The 18,848-nt window shown below is 36.4% G+C and overlaps 2 protein-coding genes across 10 annotated transcripts in view; one reads left to right on the forward strand and one right to left on the reverse strand.

Moving 5' to 3' along the window:
- Nucleotides 1-22: 22 nt before the first annotated feature.
- Nucleotides 23-6,201, forward strand: LOC126810256 (contactin-associated protein-like 2). The gene is made up of 4 exons (XM_056099154.1): nucleotides 23-760; nucleotides 3,956-4,090; nucleotides 5,069-5,455; nucleotides 5,863-6,201. Exons 1-4 carry the CDS (start codon nucleotides 178-180, stop codon nucleotides 5,922-5,924), a joined length of 1,167 nt encoding a protein of 388 aa, XP_055955129.1. The 5' UTR covers nucleotides 23-177; the 3' UTR covers nucleotides 5,925-6,201.
- Nucleotides 6,202-8,770: 2,569 nt separating this feature from the next.
- LOC126810233 (suppressor of lurcher protein 1) overlaps nucleotides 8,771-18,848 on the reverse strand; it is a 413,673-nt gene continuing 403,595 nt past the window's right edge. For 7 of the 9 annotated variants that reach the window (XM_050535226.2, XM_050535228.2, XM_050535224.2 and 4 more), the window contains 2 exons: nucleotides 18,007-18,284; nucleotides 8,771-14,229 (listed from right to left, as the gene is read on the reverse strand). In XM_050535226.2, coding sequence (XP_050391183.1) covers nucleotides 14,114-14,229; nucleotides 18,007-18,284 — 394 coding nt within the window. In that variant the 3' untranslated portion in view covers nucleotides 8,771-14,113. The remainder of the gene's footprint in view (nucleotides 14,230-18,006; nucleotides 18,285-18,848) is intronic. The other 2 variants (XM_050535225.2, XM_050535229.2) reach the window with 2 other exon arrangements.

Below are 18,848 nucleotides of genomic sequence, written 5' to 3' on the forward strand. Positions count from 1 at the left end.
TCATCAGACTTGGCTGAGCAGGTAGACAATGTTGATCATGAATTCTGTTTAAATAGAACTCTGGAGATATATGAATTTGTACTCGAGATAGGTGAATTAGTACTCGAGATAGGTGAATTAGCGTCAATCGGTAAACTATCGGGTTTATTTTCAGCTAGAACAATTTGAATTACAGCTATGGCTCTTCGTGTTCTAATCCTATTTGTGTCAGCTGTTTGTGCCACAAACAAAATGTGTGCGAAATTGGATACTTTTGGACCTGAAATTTCAAGAAACACCTACCGTCCTGGCGAAGTCATTTCAACAGTTGACAATACCGAATTGGTGACGTGTATGCAAACATGTCTGCAGTTTAACCTGTGTACCTTTATCAATTTCAATACACAGTTGGGGGTGTGTTATTTGATGACACCTAAAGACAATTCGACAACTCTGGGAGGCACCCCGGCTTCTGCAGATTCACGCGATGTCGTTTCCAGCATGGCGAGTTCGTGGTCCAGGGATATAATACATGGTCCGTGTTTGAACCACGACTGTCCGAATAATTCTTACTGTATTGACAAAGATAAAGACACAAGGGAGTGTCAGGTTATTGGTTGTGTGGGTTCATCATTAGTACCATATATTGACAACAGTAGATTTGAGGCAAAGACCATGTGGAAAATAGACGATGCTATCATTTTACCATGTTTATATGACTCTTCAGGGCCAACGTCTTGCACTGCTGACGGCTCTTGGTCAGAATTTGAATGTCACCAAGGTAAGTAAATCCGGGATATTACGAGTTTACTTAGCATTCTCAGACTTAGGTTAAGAATTTACTCAAAATTGTTCGTCTTATATTAACTACAATATAGCCTTTTATAAAACCTTTGTTGTTTTAATGTATCAAATACATCAATAAGAAACTGTGTGCAAAGTTTTGTATTTCTGGGTCAAAGATATTTCCCATAAACGGTGACTGAAAGTGACTTTAACTTAAGTCTGAGAATGCTTAGTGAACTCGGGGCCAGACCATCGGCAATCTTTATAAACTTGTATAGTGCCAAAGGATCAACAGATATTGATAGCTGTTCTAACTTAACTTCTTGTATTTTTAACATTGCAGAAAGAAACATTACAAGCGAATGTCATATGCCCACATTTTTGCACGAAATGGACAGAAATCAAGCGATTTTGCGTAAAATCAGGGTCCATAATCCCGAAATTTAGGGTCCGATACGCGCAAGTATTGAAAGGAGCCCAGACCTGTGGGATATAAACATATTATTTTAAGCTTCATTACAATCATATAAAAAATGTGACCTGTAGAAGGTTCACAACCTTGGTATTACATATTTTTACATGTTAAAACGGCCTTTCTGTCCGATTTTCACGGAATTTGAACTCCACCACCATTACGGTGGACCAGTGATATGAGAGAGCGAAATGGAGTTTAACGTCCACTCGACACAAACTAGATCATTTCGGGACTAACACATGGTTCAATTCGAAAGAGAGAAAGGAGTGGGGTTTAACGTCCACTCGACACAAACTAGGTCATTTCGGGACTAACACATGGTTCAATTTTATTTCAATAATTCGCTTACGCGTAGGGGTCTTTAGCAGTGGGAGGAAACCAGAGGACCCGGAGAAACCCACGAGGTTGGACAGGCGACCCTACTCCTTGTCACGTAAAACCGGGGAATCGAAACCCCGCCAAATGACTCAATGACAAACCGTGTGATACAACGCGCGCTAACCATTCGGCCATCCAACCCCCCGACAAGTGTTATGTATGAACGATTTGTAAAATCGGATAAAAGGAGTGACCTCTAGAGGGTCCACAAACTAAAAAAAAACACGCGATTTTTCGTACAATCTTGGTTCATAATCCATGAAGTTATAGTCTGATATGCAAGAATATCAAAAGGTAACAATATCTTTGGGTTGTAAATATACCTTTTAAGTGTCATCAAAATCGGTTAAAGGGTCTAATATTTGGGACATAGAAATTGACACAAATGGGTCACAACGCATATAATATTGTAATATGAATGTATATAAACTTATTTACATTGGCTCCTGTTGACTTGACTAGTGGAAAATGCCTAGCCTCTTTTTTCGAGTCCCTTATTATAAATGGCGCTGAAACGTATTTTGGTATACCAATTGTGAAATGTTTATTTTGTCTTAAATATTGGATATCAGAAACCCATCTTTTCCCGGTAAGATCCCAATATCAATGTTGATTTAAATTGACAAATAATTCGTGTTGTCAATGTCGAAGATTTTGGATGATATTGAGTTAGAGACTTAGCTACTTTAAGAATTGTGAATTCAGGGGGTCCACAAACTAAAACCGTCATTAGGATGAAACGGGGACATTAAAATGTTTTTTTAAAAACGTGATTTTTCTTACAATCAGGGGGTCATGATCCAGGAAGTTACGGTCCGATATGTGCGAATGTCAACAGGGACCAAGATTTTTGGGATATAAACATATATTTTAAATTTCATCAAACTCGGATAAAAATTGTGAACTCTAGAGGGTTCAAAACCTTGGTATTTAATATTTTTAGACTATTTACGTAAAAGGAGTGGCCATTTTGTCAGGCAGTTTGGGTCCGATTTTAACGAAATTCAATCAACCTCAATGATCATTATGGAATAATGGTGATATATTTGAACGGTTTTGTAAATCGGATAAAAATGGAGACTTCTAGACGGGCCACAAGCTAAAATCCCGAATTTTCAAAAAATCAGGGGCCATAATGCAGGACGTCGTAGTCCGATATGCGCAAATATCGAAAGGAACCGTAATCTTTGGGTTATAATCATACATTTTGGTACAATCAGGGGCCATAATCTATGAAGTTTCGATCCGATACATGCGAATATAGATCTGTTGGAGATAAACCTATATTTCAAGTGTCGTCAGGGTTAGTATTGTGACCTGTAGAGTGTCCACAATAAAATGCCAGCCAGACGTACGGACAGGGGCGACAATATACAGGAACACACCATCTAGATATGAGACCTTAGTCATAATGGCCAACGGTCAAAGTCGCTGACTTATAATGCATGTGTAGTATATTATGATAGACACGCTTGTACGTACTATTAGAGACTTTTGGCAAGTGGAATTTTTTCTACCCGTATCACGTTTCCGTATCGTCACGTGATACGTTGCGGCAATGTAGTTTTAGAGTTTTGGCAGATTTTTGCGCCGCGTATGTATGAGTAGCTGAGCTGAGCTTAGTTCTATTACACAGCATGATGGCAGTTATCTACCAAGATCAACATCAGTACTAGGGAGTAAAGTCGCTCGACAATCGCTGAGCTATTTAAAATTTTAAAAAAATTGTTTCGAATCTTATTAAAATATCTTAGACTTCAACCCGACAGCAACATTTTCGTTTCACCAATGTATCATTTTAGAAAGTATATACGCCTTTTACAGATTTGTAAGGCCCCACCTCGTTAAATTTAGCGCGTAGATCATCCAGTATGCAGACAGACAGGAAAAATATGAAAATGCCGCGAAGTACTCGTCAAAAGTAATGATTAAATCCCAGTCTTTGTCATGGTTAAAATCACATCACATATACACCTTCGTGTTCCAGGATACACACAGATTCATAAAAAACGGCATATTGCAGCGTCTAAAGTAGCAAATAATACAGCAAAAAGACGACGATGTTATACGGGCCTTTTCCGTATGAAAGATGTTCGATACGCGCTGTCGTATCCGTATGCCGTATCACGTATGAGAAATACACACGCATTGATGACATCACACACAAAATCGATACGGATACGCGGTACGGACCAGGAATTTGCGCTTGCCAAATGTCTCTAATGTTATATTTTACACCACGTGTGACTTTAGCTTGTATTCGTAAAACATGTAATAATCCCCTTAATTGTTCTCCGGTAAATTAAATTGAGAGACATTTGATGTGTATGATTTCAGCTCCACCAACAGACTGCTCCGACGCCATTAATAAAAACTACACTGTAGGTGCTGTTCCGATCACTATTGACGTTGATGGTGGAGGTCCATTAGACAAAATAGAAGTTTTGTGTGATGGGATGGTTACAGTTGTTTGTAAGTACATGTATGCTTATTATTGCGTTAACAATAATTAGTAAGTTTACAAAATTAGGAAGTTTATATTAATAAATACGTTTACAATTTTAGTAATTTTACCGATTTCCGTTAGCTGTAATTTGTTAGTAATTATTATGGTTATTATTAAGCGTCCATTTATTAGAAAGTATATGGTTATTAAGCTTCCATTCATTAGAAAGTATATGGTTATTATTAAGCTTCCATTCATTAGAAATTATATGGTTATTAGTTAGCTTTCATTTATTAGAAAATATATGGTTATTAGTAAGCTTCCATGCATTAGAAAGTATATGGTTACTAGTAAGCTTCCATTCATTAGAAAGTATAGGGTTATTAGTTAGCTTTCATTTATTAGAAAATATATGTTTATTAGTTAGCTTCCATTTATTAGAATGGTTATTAGTTAGCTTCCATTTATCAGGAAGTATGTGGTTATTAGTAAGCTTCCATTTATTAGAAAGTATATGGTTATTAGTTAGCTTCCATTCAATAGAAAGTATATGGTTATTAGTAAGCTTCCATTTATTATAAATTATATGGTTATTATTAAGCTTCCATTTATTAGAAAGTATATGGTTATTAGTAAGCTTCCATTTATTAGAATGTATATGGTTATTAGTTAGCTTTCATTCATTAGAAAGTATATCGGGGAATATCGGGATGACCCAAACCGGATAATATGAAAATGCATCGGCTGCTATGACGTCGTGTCATTTGATTTAGCTTTAGCTCATTAATTGTTGGGTGTTTCCGTAATTATTTTTTTAGTTTTTAAATAATTTTGTAATGCGTTACACAGTGAACGTCGTAAATGATAAGATTAAACGTTTACTATGGCATTGACCTTAAAACAATGTCTGATGCCATCAATGACTGATGTTCATGGATATATACGGATTAACTATATGTTTTGTTTCACAAGCTATCATTAATTATTGTATCATGTAATTGCAGATCACAATGCCACAGCGAAAACTTTGGTAGACGGTTTTAATTCGCCGTATTCTTTTAAACTTCATCTTCAATACACAGTCTCATTGGACCACATCAGGGTCATCAAACAAAATTCCAACAACTGTGAGCAGTTTCTTAGGTACGATTGTTTCGGGTCGAGGCTCATTGGTTATGCAGCGTGGAGAACCATTCATCAACAAAGGGCGTACTATTTTGCTGGGAACGGAACTGACAGTGAATCGTGTGCCTGTGGGATTGGGGATTCATGTGATAAAACAGGTGTGAAATGTAATTGTAATATAAACGACAACGTTTGGAGAGATGATTCGGATTTTATTACTAACATCACTGCTTTGCCAATAACTGCTTTTGAAGCTGGCGACACGGGTTAGTATTTTAGTTATCACAAGCTGATTCTTGTCTTGGCGTAAGTCCAGTTTTAACGTCCGCTTCCACTAGGGAGTGCGGGTCTGAGTTTTTTTTTTTATAACCACGTGAATCCACTTAATTACCCCACAATCCGACCGGCTATTACTTATCTGATCGTATACTCACATGCCTCGATCTGACGTGAACATATTTTTATCCTACAAAACAGACCGGTTATTACTTATATCTGATCGTATATCCACATGCTTCGATCTGACGTGAAGCATATTTTCACCCTACAATCTTATTTGTTTACATCTATGTGCTATTCTATTAATTAATATGTGTCATCTATTTATTTTGGGATTTCTGCGGGGGACATCAGCCTCACTGTTGGCTTGTTGATTTTTTTTTATATATTTCAGGGTTCGTGGACTATTATGATGAAAGGGCATTTGTTTCAATTGGACCTCTTCGATGTCAGTGATCAGATTTATGATAAAATAATATACATTTATTTTCGTGGACAAGAAATATTTAAATAATTTTCGGGTTTATACAACATTACAAGAAAGTGAACACTGCCATGTTCATATGACAGTTAAGGACATTTTGATTGAGTGAAAGTATCTCAAGGGTGTTATATCGCCTTTTTACCGTTGCCAGTCACTACATGTATTATTTACACAACCGGTTCTATATTGCAAAATACTAGACTTTTTAAAAAACACAAATTCTTATAATAAATTTTAATTGCTTTTTCATTTTAACTTGCTTTTGTTTTTTTTTCATTTTTACTATTTATATACACAAAATGTCCTACATATATTTTAAAATTATATATATTATCTGTGATACTTGATTTTAATTGATGTATTTAAATACATTAATATGATAATGTTTAATTATCAATTCATCATATATTTATCTCTTATAGACTGCCTCGTTCTGACGCGCCATAAAATCACATTAAATTCATTATGTAACAGAACAAATATATATATCTGCTTTAGGAAGCATATTACCAAATGTGTCAGGATGTTATCAGATATACCAGTACGAAATATTGCCGCGATGGTTAGAGGAATCAAAAGATGCTTGGGAAGCACATTTTCATTTGTGTTGGCAGGTCACGGTGGCTAAGTGGGTAAGACGCTGGCTCGCTAGCCTGGAGGTATCCCCATCTTCATTAGCCCAGTTTGGAGCAAAACAGTAGGACGTTAAACCTCATTCATTTCATTTGTGTAAGGTAATTGGGAACCGCATGTCCAATGACGTCACGGAATGGGATAATTGAAAATCAATATTATGGGAGTGGATGAATTTATGGTATTGATATAATAAATAGGGTCGTGTTCCTTGGATCAGCTTGAGAAGAATCAAGATAGTTCTCGTTTATTACACAAATATAGGGACACATGTATTATAGCAAACCGGTTCCAAAATCGAAAAACTTAACGGAGGCTTATTGACTATAAGGAATGAATGATAAAGGTTTAGATCCTTAGGGAACCTTGCTCACGCTTTCCTTACCTCGCCTCTTGATTACTGTAATAGTCTTTTGCATGATCTCTATCCTAGCTCTCTAACTAAATGTCTCCAAACCTCTGCTACACCATTCATAATACGCACCCTTAAGAATGAGCACGTAACTGCAATTCTTCACGCGATCTCCACTGGTTATAAATTAGCTGTGCACAGGCGCAATGAATTCCTAATTCTCATTAATATATATCTCAATCAGCTAGCACCATTCCATCTTCAATAGAAGGCTTGATCTCGCTTGAACTCCTTACATCTTACCATGGCCTTCGCGTAATACCCCGCTGATTTCGGCATTACAATTTAGATTGGGTACTGACTCAGCTTGAACCTATCCGATTCCTCGCAAATTCTAGCTAAAATGTCTATGTGTGATAATCAGGTTGCAATGCTCAAGGTTGGGTGAAAGTTTTCGTGGAAGTCGCCATGTTTGATTTGAGTGTGTTTGTGTCACAACCTCTGATTGGACGCTATTGGTCACGTGTATACGAAAAAGGGAAATAACGTAGCTTTAAGTTTGGGATTTGCAAAGGAGTGCAGCAACGTCTAGATGTTGTAAAACTCGCGGTCATTGCTTCATAAACATTCACGCACCCTAACCACTCGGCCACACGTCCTATAACACGTATATTGTTCATTATGATATTATATCAGTATGTAGAGATTTAGTTATCCAGTGATTCGGTTTGAAGGTGTTTGTTGAGTGAAATGAAAACTGCGTTTCAAACTCTGTACCCCAATATTTAGGTATAATGTCAGTCCCACACCAAACAATTTCGTTTGTGCGCAGATGTATTTTACAGTGGAAAACACTGGGAAAACCGGATAAACCCCATCAGCTAAAAAAAACCCGAAAAACGTGGCATCGAACTCTTGAGAAAGAAATTTCGTTCTGCACATCACCCACCTTCCCAAACCTTTCTAAAGGGATATTATTTGCTTTATTGATGTAGAAAAGTTAGATGTCACACCCAAATTAATTTCGTTGATGCGCAGCTTTCTTTTACAGTGGGTAGAAACTGTGGAACGAGTATTAACACCACGGTGGTTAAAGAGAGAGATATAGGAATAGTGTTTAACGTCCACTCAACAAAAACAAGGTCATTTCGGGACTAACATGGTTCAATTTTAATTCAATAATTCGCTTGTGCGTAGGCGTCTTTAGCAGTGGGTGAACCCGGAGAAAACCCACGAAGTTGGACAGGCGACCCTACTCCTTGTCATGTACATCCATGGAATCGGAACCACAATGGTTAAACAAACACCCAATACTTTGTTATGTCTAAATGAACACTAGGGACCTTTGGCATCGGTATGTAAGCGTCATCGATTGGTGTGTACTTGTGACGTCAACCCATAGATAAGTATGCGGCTTACAAAGTACGTTACATACGTGGATTCAACCAGATATGCAAACGAAAATGTTTCTTATCTCATATATTGAATTTTCGACAAGTTTTCCAAAATATTGTTGATTGTGTAGAGTACGTAGAAGTAGCTATTATCGTACGTCGGATTGCGAAATTGCGTATTAGAGGACAAGAAAAACGTAAACGAATATATGTTCGACAGGCGACCTATACTTATTGTCACGAACAGCAGGGGAATCGAAACCACGCCAGTTGACTCAATGATAGATCTTATGATGCAACGCGTGTGAGCTAACCATTGGGCCATCCAACCCCAGTCGTACCGATGCGAACGGTCCATACTATTAGCCCGTTTGATGAAGAAACGTATGACGCCATCCCCGAATCATGTCGTTTCTTAATGAACATACAACACAAAAAATAAAGAAATAGAAAATTTTATTGTATCTGCAGTACGTTCTAGCATTCGAAAGTTGAAATATTTACTTGACGTTAGATGGTATGTACACTCAGGAATAAAACATCTCATACAATAATAATTATAGTGCCCGGCTCTTTTAATATCCGTGTGTGATTTAAACATGGCATAAATAACGGTTATAAAGTATAATTAGACAACAGAGAACGGTCAATCAATAAGTGCCTTGTTAACCCTTTAATGCTCGCTGCTTCGTATGTAGCACAAGAACGAAATCCGAACATTAAATTGTTAAACCTTTAATGCTTGCTGTTTCGTATGTAGCACAAGAACGAAATCCGAACATTAAATTGTTAACCCTTTAATGTTCGCGGCTTCGTCTGTAGCACAAGAACGAAATCCGTACATTAAATTGTCAACTACAGTCTTAACGATTGTTAACCCTTTAATGCTCACGGATTCTACAGTAGCACAAGAAGTCCAGACATTAAATTGTTAACTGCAGTCTTATCGATTGTTAACCCTTTAATGCTCATGGGTTCTTCTGTTGCACAAGAACGAAATCCGAACATTAAATTGTCAACTGCAGTCTTATCGATTGTTAACCCGTTAATGTTCGCAGCTTCGCCTGTAGCACAAGAACGAAATCCGAACATTAAATTGTCAACTGCGGTCTCATCTTATACAGGTCACATATCGAATACAATTACTGAGCGACGTTTCGACTAGGCTCCTCTAGTCATTAGCAAGCAGTCTTATCGGTTCTTGGAATTTTTAACAACAGTTTGTTTAGTTTGAATCCAGGCCCTATTTTGTGTTGTGGCCATGATATTACATTTTAAGTGTTAGCTGATGTCGTTGTCTCTATTGATTTTTATCGTTATCCTTTGACGTTGTCGTACCGTTATTTCAAATAATGGTACGGGTGATGTGCCAAGCGTACATTATTTATACTTGTTGAAATATTGTGTCCAGCGTGTAGTATTTCATTGCAAAGCACGTGCGAGTGTCTGTATTTTAAGTTATTTGCGTAATATATCGAAACATCACTCGTGACTAACGTCCCTCGGGTTGTTTCACTATAGTATTTAATACTTAATGTCTCGCTCTCAACCATTAAACCATACATAATGTAGGCCTTAATGCAATAGACTCCTGATTACGGTTAACCAGTCTTTAGACACAATCCCATTTTGATTTTTTGTCTCGGTCATCCACATCTGACTTCTCACGTGGCGTACAGCATCAACAATATAAACGAAACGTAACAGATTTTTAAAATCATATTGGGGCATGTAGACGTCCAAGAATAGAGACGTAAAAATAACAGTCAGAATGGATATAATATCGTTTGGGCGATGAATGTTTTATTTAGATATCCCGTTTATTGGGTATGGTTAATCAATGAAACAAATCAGTTTATTTTGTCTTCGTTGAACTTTATACCCGGATGTTTTACTATTGGATCATAACATATTATTATGCAAGGGCTAAATCTCCCAATTGCACGTCTTTCTTTGGGCCCAAAATGTTATCTACATTATTCCTTAGACATTAATTAACTTATCCAGACTATAATCAACTCTCGATGTCATCGCTAGCCTGCGATATTTACAGCATTAGAATCATATCTGCTGCACAACGCTCATTGATAATTAAATCCAAAATGGATAATCGAGACTTATGTTTTTTATCGTACCGACTTTAGTAATGATGTTCGAGGCTAGTACAAAAATTGGATCGCTAAATTCTCGGTTCAGTGTGTATCAATTTGACTGATATTTTCAGCAAATCAAATGTCCTTGACATTATTTAGATTTTAACTATTATTTTGAGAACTGCCAGCTCTTTATCCAATCTCCCATAATGTATCTTTAAGCTCCGTTGAGATCATATCTCAGAAGGAAACTAATAAAATATACATCATTATAAGAACCGTTTTCTTCATTACAATCAATGGATGTTGTTAACAATTAAAATTATCATGAATAAAAGGCAATGGAGAACAATTTAACGTCATTTCTTGTTGCTGTTTATTTTTATTTAGTTTTAATATCTTATGATGTTTATTTCAATACTTCAAATCGAGACCCACTTATACATGTTCATTTTATAAAGTGGCCGATTCTATTTTTTAAACTACTATTTTGCGTGCGTTTTATTGAATACTCCCCTCCCGGAAATGATATTACTTGTGGCCAGCCACCACTGTCTCCATACAAACGTACAGCAACATTTGTTGGTTACGTGAGCTGGTAGATGAGTATATTCCTCTTTTTTTTCTATAAAAATTGAGCATTGTTAATATTTCATCATTCTGACAATTTGACAATCATATTTGTACATTTCTGTAAACTTTGCATGACTTTATGAAATACATATGCAGTGATGTTAATATGTCAATCATAATATAACTAAAGGAATAAGGAACACGACTTTCATTGATTGCTTCCTGGTTCCCTAAGAATCAGTTAAATGGCGCCATGTTTCGAAAACTTTTTCAGTGAAGTCATATCGAAATATGAAGCGAAATGTCATTTAAATAAACTTTAACGCCATATTTATATGGTGTGATTTTTTTTGGTTACTTATCAAGATTTGCTAATACCATGTATTTTTGTTTTGGAGTAATGCTGAAATTGTCTGTCACATGACAAACAAGAGTTACACCCTTTACATACAATTCCGTGACCATGAAACAGTCTATTATTGATCACAGGAAAATCGACATTATAAGGACATCATGTCTTCGTCGACTTTTAATTGTTTTTTTTAATAAATCGATGAAAGACATGTGCACAGTGTCTGTTATCTGTTCGTTCTCCTCTGTGGTGAATAATTAATTATGCCCATGTGTGAAATATTTCTGATCCAGTTGTAATAATTCTATCTGCTATAGGTTCTACCTGACCTGCTTTAACTATAAGCATATTGCTACATTTCGAATCAGTCCATAACACACTTTATAACCCACTTTAAAGGAGCTAAATCGCTAACATTTGGGACCTAGAAATTGACAAAAGTGGGTCGCAACGCATATAATACTGTAATATGAATGTATATAAACTGATTTACATTCAATGGTTTCCGTTTTTACTCCAATTTCAAAATCAGTTATGTTCGGCGAAATAAGCCAGCAGTCTCAAGCGAGTGCAAATTTCTAGCGTCTGGTTATTTCAGTCTACATACGCCGTTTGATTTGGTGCAATGTGTCTAGCCTCGTCCCTCGAGTCTCTTGATACAACTGAGGCTGAAGCGCATTATGGTACACGATTCGTGTACCAATGGTAAAATGTTTATTTTGTCTTAAATATTGGATATCAAAAGCCCATCCTTTTCCGGTAAGATCACAACATGAATGTTGATTTAATTTGACAAATAAATCGTGTTTTCAATGTTGAAGATTTTGGATGATATTGAGTTAGAGACTTAGCTACTTTAATCAGAGTTGTAATCATACAAGATTTCTAATTAATCTGCAATAACTACGATCGGTCTACCATAAATCTAATCTATCTGTTATCGGGCGATAATATTGGTAACTATAATCAGCCTGAAATAATTCTTATTAATTATAAAATTCCATATTTCTAATTAATCTGCAATAATTACGATCGGTCTACAATAAGTCTAATCTACCTGTAATAATTATAATCGGATTATAAAAATAATTATATGACTGAAATATTTTTCATTACAAACAGTCTGAAATAATTAAAGTCTAACCGTTCATTTCTAATCGCTTCATTAATTACCGTATCGTTATTATAACTAGTGTGTTACATGTATATTTAGCTGTAATACGTAACTAATGAACATGTTTTTCATATAAATTAACACTGGATATCGGCTTGAAATAGTTACTAGTAAGTTGGGTTACGATAGACCTTGTGACAAGGGGCGTAACTCTAACTAATTCGACATAAAATAAAATGCGGCATGACAATATTGTACATTCGTCCATGTACGCTTCCTTTTCTAGCAGCAAAGTACAGTTTATTTTTCATATAACTATATTTTCAAGATAAAATAATTCATGACTGAGGTATGAAAACAAGATCAATATAAATCTTGTTACACGTGTTAAAAGATTCCATAATTTAAAACAATTACATAATATCCTTCAATTCACGAAGGGTATATCGCTCTACAAGATATACAACCCATATTTCACTATAATAAATAACATTTACAAATTACATTAAATTTAAATTATTTTTTTTTATAAATCGAATCCATATACACATATTTACATCTTTTATACACATAATAATATCTAACTAACTACGTCATGTTATCATGACGTCATAATGTTCAATTAAATGTTATTATCTGGCTAAATAGACAAGACGATAGGCTATCAGACGAATGCACAGGTTTTAGCTAAAGTCGTGTACATAATATTAAAAGATATATTTTGGTATCAAGTTTAGGGACTGATTTAAAGACTATTTACTAAAGATAAAACCAATCTGATTAAAATACAGATCTATATTTCGTTTCGGTTTTTTTATATATACTTTCGATGGCCATAGCGATAGGTCACGTCAGGTGTCAAAAGTCCATTTTGACCTTATGACGTCAGACATATGATTAATTAATCAGTATTGATGTTACTAGTGGATTACCAACAGTTCCGTGCAAAACACACCTAAAACTCGCCGTAACAGACCGTTTCATTGGCTTATCCCCGACACCATTCAGAACACGAGTTAAATAACAACTCTTCCAGATCCAAGTGTAGTAAAGACAATTAAAACGAAATTTTGAACTATAAAAAACGAAACGAAATAGGATCTGTGTTTTAATCAGATTGAGATAAAACCTGAATTCTGAATATTATTATTTCGCATTAGTCGCATTTACGACGGTCATGAGAACTTTGATTTAATCAATTTCGACTTTAGCTTATAAGAGCAACTCCTCTTTGATTTAGGCCAAAATGGAGTATTGAATTGACTTGCATTGATGTGTTATTTCTGATGGGGCAACCTCCATTCGATTACATTCGTATGTGCAATGATTAAGTGGGCGTAGGCCTGTGAACATGTCTTTGTTTCAGCTACTGTGTTGGCAGTGGAACGAACACAAGACAGGTTACACTGCCTTTATCTATAGGCGTGAATTTGCCAATGATGACGGATTGTAAACCCACAAAAAAAATAACGAAATAATCACATCTTAAATTAGATTGCTAACATCTAAGAATAATATAATTAGCGATGATTAAAAAAAAATGAAAGCGATTTTTATATACAAGTGTTAAAGATGAAAATGAATCAAAAACGAAACAAACAATTTGTATCACGTCAATTAAATACAAACAAAAACATGAACCTGCATCCATCACGTCGACGTCATCAAAATATGTGTAAAAATGGCGGTGAAGAGTAGAAGAACGAAGGGGTAATTCGTTCCAGTTCCGTTGGATGTAGTGGGACGGGTGGATCGTGGTTTAGCTCCTGTAACAAGACGTAAACAACACATTTATGTTATTCATTTTGTGATAATATATAATATATATCGATGGTGGGGAGTCAAAATATCGTATCTGGCATATTTTGCGAAATTTCACCCTTTTTTCTTCTTCTTATCGTTTCAAAATGTCGCATAGGTGAGGTTACTAAAATATCTACAAGACATCGTTTTCTAGACAACTAGATGAAAAGATGCACAAGAAAATGTTCAATCTGAAGTTTCGGAAAATATGTCACATACGACATTTTGACTCGCCACCGACGATAATAATTAAAGATTAAATATTAAGTAGAAGGGTACTAAAAGAACCGGGAACCGGATATAACGTCATCGTTGCAATCTTGGAATTGTGACGTTAGATCAAAAACCAATGCGCTATATCCAAAGAACATGCATATCGAGTTCATATTGATCCTTTTTAGAAATAATGGAGTCCTTGGCCTCGAGAAGAAGAATTCAAGGAGATTTATCAAGAGTACTGAAAGAATATGACATGAATTACAATGGTTTACAGAGCAAGATAGAGAAATGGGGTTTAACGCCCACTCGACACAAATTAGGTAATTTCGGGACTAACATATGGATCAATTTTGTTTCAATAATTTGCTTGCGCGTAGGCGTCTTTGGCAGTGGGAGGACCCGGAGAAAACCCACGAGGTTGACCTGTCACGTACAACCGGGGAATCGAAACCACGCCAGTTGACTCAATGATAGACCTTATGATACAACACGCACGCGCTAAACATTTGACCCCCCCCCCTCAATGGTTTACGCTAATACATCAATACAATACATGTGTTTCTGGATCAAAGATATTTCTCATAAACAGTGATTGAAAGTTGAGTGGCGGGAGGGGTGGATGGCCGAATGGTTAGCACTCACGCGCTGTATCATACGGTCTGTCATTGAGTCAACTGGCGGGGTTTCGATTGTCCGGTTGTACGTGACAAGGAGTAGGGTCGCCTGTCCAACCTCGTGGGTTTTCTCCGGGTCCTCCGGTTTCCTCCCACTGCTAAAGACCCCTGCGCGCAAGCGAACTCTTGAAATAACAATGAACCGTGTGCTAGTCCCGAAATGACCTAGTTTGTGTCGAGTGGACGTTAAACCCCATTTCTCTCTCTCTCTCTCTGAAAATTGATTAAATTCTTAACTTAAGTCTGAGAATACTTTGTGAACTCGGGGCTAGGGTAATGCAGACGGACATACACCATGCAGTTTGATATTTGAAACATGTCTGTTTCCGTCTACTCGTCATCAAATTCCATTAGCCAAGGGTTCTTTAACGTGCACGCCAACAAGCACACGGTTTGACCTCGGTATATAATACCATCCGACCGACTAGACCCATTCCCTTGTCAGGCCCCCCGTACTGCACACTGACAAGGAGACACCAGCCGGTACTGCATCACTGTCAAGGATACACTGACTGTAGATCTATCCCCTTGTCAGCCCACCCCACCACTGTCAAAGATATACCAGGCTAGAAAAGCTCTATGAAATTGTCGACCCAGAGCTACTAGACCCATTTTCCCTGTCAGGCCACCCGTACTGCATCACTGACAAGGGGTCACTGCCTAGAAAAGCTACAAGACATTTTCGACCAACGTCTGGATCGAACCTTAGTTACTGGACCAGCTCCAATACTCCTTGTGCCAAAGTTTCCCCCTTATCTCAAATCAGTTTCACCCATTAACACAGTAACGGATCGAGCGGCTGGACAACATGACAAAATTCATGCATTTATTTATATTCGTATGCAAATTATTTCAAAAAATAAATAATTATCAGAATTACAAAACGTCATAAAATAATCCATGCACATTAGGGATTATTCAAGCAAGAATTTAATTCATTTGATCACTCGAAAAAATCAAAAGCAGAATATTTGCCGAATTTTTAAAGTGCAAATATGTTGGTCGTCTTAGGAAATAATACGACCGGTAGTTCCTGAAAGCAAAATATCATTTGTTTGTTCTTGTAATCTGTAAGGCAAATAGCTCCCTGGTTATTTTCGTCTGGCTAAATTATATAATAAAACATCATTATAAAGAAATACAATTAATCTGCTCTAGCCCTGTTCAAGTAGGTATTTATTGATGGCTCCTGATTAGAGATATTTCCAGCAGTCCTGGAAAATACACAAGCACCAAGACACAGTTGTTGCTGATCGGGGTTTCAAATTGAGCGACAAAGCACCGGAAGCAGATCAAGGGCAAAGCTATAGGTCTGCTCTAGGTTTCAAAAAGTAAGCTAATGTAGTTACAACAACTTTCCAATGACAGAGCGACATTTATTGAACAGGGCCATTATGATTCGTTGCAGACATGTCGTGATGACGGTACCCCCGAATGACGTCACACGTCATGTTATCTACTTGCAAACTCTGTGTGTTAATATTTTAATGTGAATATTATCAAGCAGACACGACATGTGACGTTATTCGAATTCTATACTCGTATTACCGTCCATACGATTTGTGTCAAACACAACATAGGCAATCAGATTAAAACACAGATCCTATTTCGTTTCGTTTTTCTATAGTTCAAAAATTCGTTTAACTTGTCTTTACTACACTAGGATCAGGAAGAGTTGTTGTATAAACCGCGTTCTAGATGATGTTCAGGATTAGCTAATGAAAGGTTCTGTTACGGTGAGCTTTTAGTGTGAGGTACACAGAATTGTGGGTAACCCACTAGAAACATCAACGCTGATTGGTTAATCAAATTATGACGCCATAGGATCTAAAGCCGCTCGTATGACCTCTGACGCGACCTTCCACTGCAACCGGTCAGATCTTCATGTAGTAGAGTCCATCGAAAGTATAAAAGAAACGAAACGAAATATAGATTTGTATTTTAATCTGATTGGATCATATGAGATCGCAGATGAAAAGTATAAGTAGACTTGGTTCGGATAGTTACTTATATAGCTGCGGCTGCCATACTCTCTCTCTCGCTCTTTATTAAAACAATATCACTGGTTGATCAATTCAATGTACAATTTGTAAAAATGAAAAATAATAATCGAGCAATTTACTAATAATTAAAAAGTTATCTGTCTTTTAAAAAGCATTCAAGAATAGGCTTACTATTTTTGCTAATAAATTAATATCATTTCAAAATCATAGTCAAATTGAAAAGCATCTCATAAAAGTCTAAAGTTTATCAATGATAAGAATGAATATAGGTTCTGATTAGTTGTAAATAAATAAAAACATAAAAAAAAATATTTTGTCATTTTAAAGATAAATAATATCAAGATGCTTATAAAAAAAATTGGTGCTTATTTTTTGTGTTTTAAGGAACTCGTTAAGTTATTAAGTGTCATGCTTGTATCGAAAATCATGCAAACATTCCAGATTATTTTCGTAAACATGCAAACCAATAGAAATTAAAATTGATAAAACAAATAATATATTTAGTGATTTACTAATGGTGCTGTATTAGGTGAAGACATAAATTATGGCTTATGTTTTGTATTAAGTGAAACGAATTAATCCACAAGTTAGAAAATTGTCTTCTGAATAATTTGTTTGTGTTTGTTTTTGTTTTACGCGTGGAATTTGATACCAAAAAAAATTGAAAATGTAAAAAATATTGAGGTTCCACTTTAGCCAAAAGATAGATTTGCCAGTGTTAGAACTGTGTGATTGGCGTGATATATTTTACTATCAGAGTCATGTGGATTGGGACCACTGATTAAACAGAAAGTTTGGTATGGTTTGAGTGACCGGCAGCTGCAGACTGATACAAGTGACTTACCCGAACCTTCGAGTCCATGAATATGTTCATCCGTACCATGCTTTTGATAAAGAGTCTCCTTTTCCTCCGACATACCTCGAAATTTAAAAAAGGCTTGAAAACCCTCGGCATCATAGACGTCATTAGATTTGAATATCACTCGGAAGAAAGGCCCATCAGATTCAATATGGCGTCTTTTTTCTTCTGTTATAACGCCACATAACCGATGCATCTTTCGATCTTCAGTTTCAGCAAAATTTGAAAATGAAACGTAATCGCTTTCTGTGCCCTCTTCACATCTAAAAATAGATAAAATCATAGACTTTTTAAACGAGCCATTCCATTTTTCCCAGAACGCGATGAAATAGCTTATTAAATTATCTGAAAGTTTCAAATATTGAAATGATCTCTAGGTTAGGGTGACGGGTTTATGTAAATTATCTAAGCAATTCCAATCCGACTGTCCCACATGTAGCTAGCTCCATTAAAAAACAAAATGAATGGAAATAAAATTAAATGAAATGAAATGGGGTATAACGTCCTACTAGGCTAATGGAGATGGGCATATGCCATACAGTGTGCTACGGCCTACGCTTACATAAAATTCCAACTGCTAAGGAATCTTTTACGTACACGCCATCGTGTACACGGGGCTTCGCGGGACCTCTGTTTGTCGTCCCATCCAAACGACTATAAATTATCCCTTGCAAGGCCCTCCATCCTGCACCACTTACATTAGGGAAGCACACCGGAAAATCCCGATGGACTTTCTCGGCAAATGCAGGGCTCGAACCCGGAACCTCCAGGTTAACGAGTCGGCGTCTTACCCACGCCGACACCACGACCCCGCTTCCGTTGATACT

The sequence above is a fragment of the Patella vulgata genome, chromosome 2 (genome assembly GCF_932274485.2).
Source record: "Patella vulgata chromosome 2, xgPatVulg1.2, whole genome shotgun sequence".
Lineage (NCBI taxonomy): Eukaryota > Metazoa > Mollusca > Gastropoda > Patellidae > Patella > Patella vulgata.

What these genes read in the sequence shown, in the direction of transcription:
- LOC126810256 (XM_056099154.1), top strand. Translation starts at nt 178, where the DNA reads ATGGCTCTTCGTGTTCTAATCCTATTTGTGTCAGCTGTTTGTGCCACA. An exon ending in AGAATTTGAATGTCACCAAG is followed by an intron (nt 761 to 3,955) that starts GTAAGTAAATCC and finishes GTATGATTTCAG; the next exon opens with CTCCACCAACAGACTGCTCC. An exon ending in TGGGATGGTTACAGTTGTTT is followed by an intron (nt 4,091 to 5,068) that starts GTAAGTACATGT and finishes ATGTAATTGCAG; the next exon opens with ATCACAATGCCACAGCGAAA.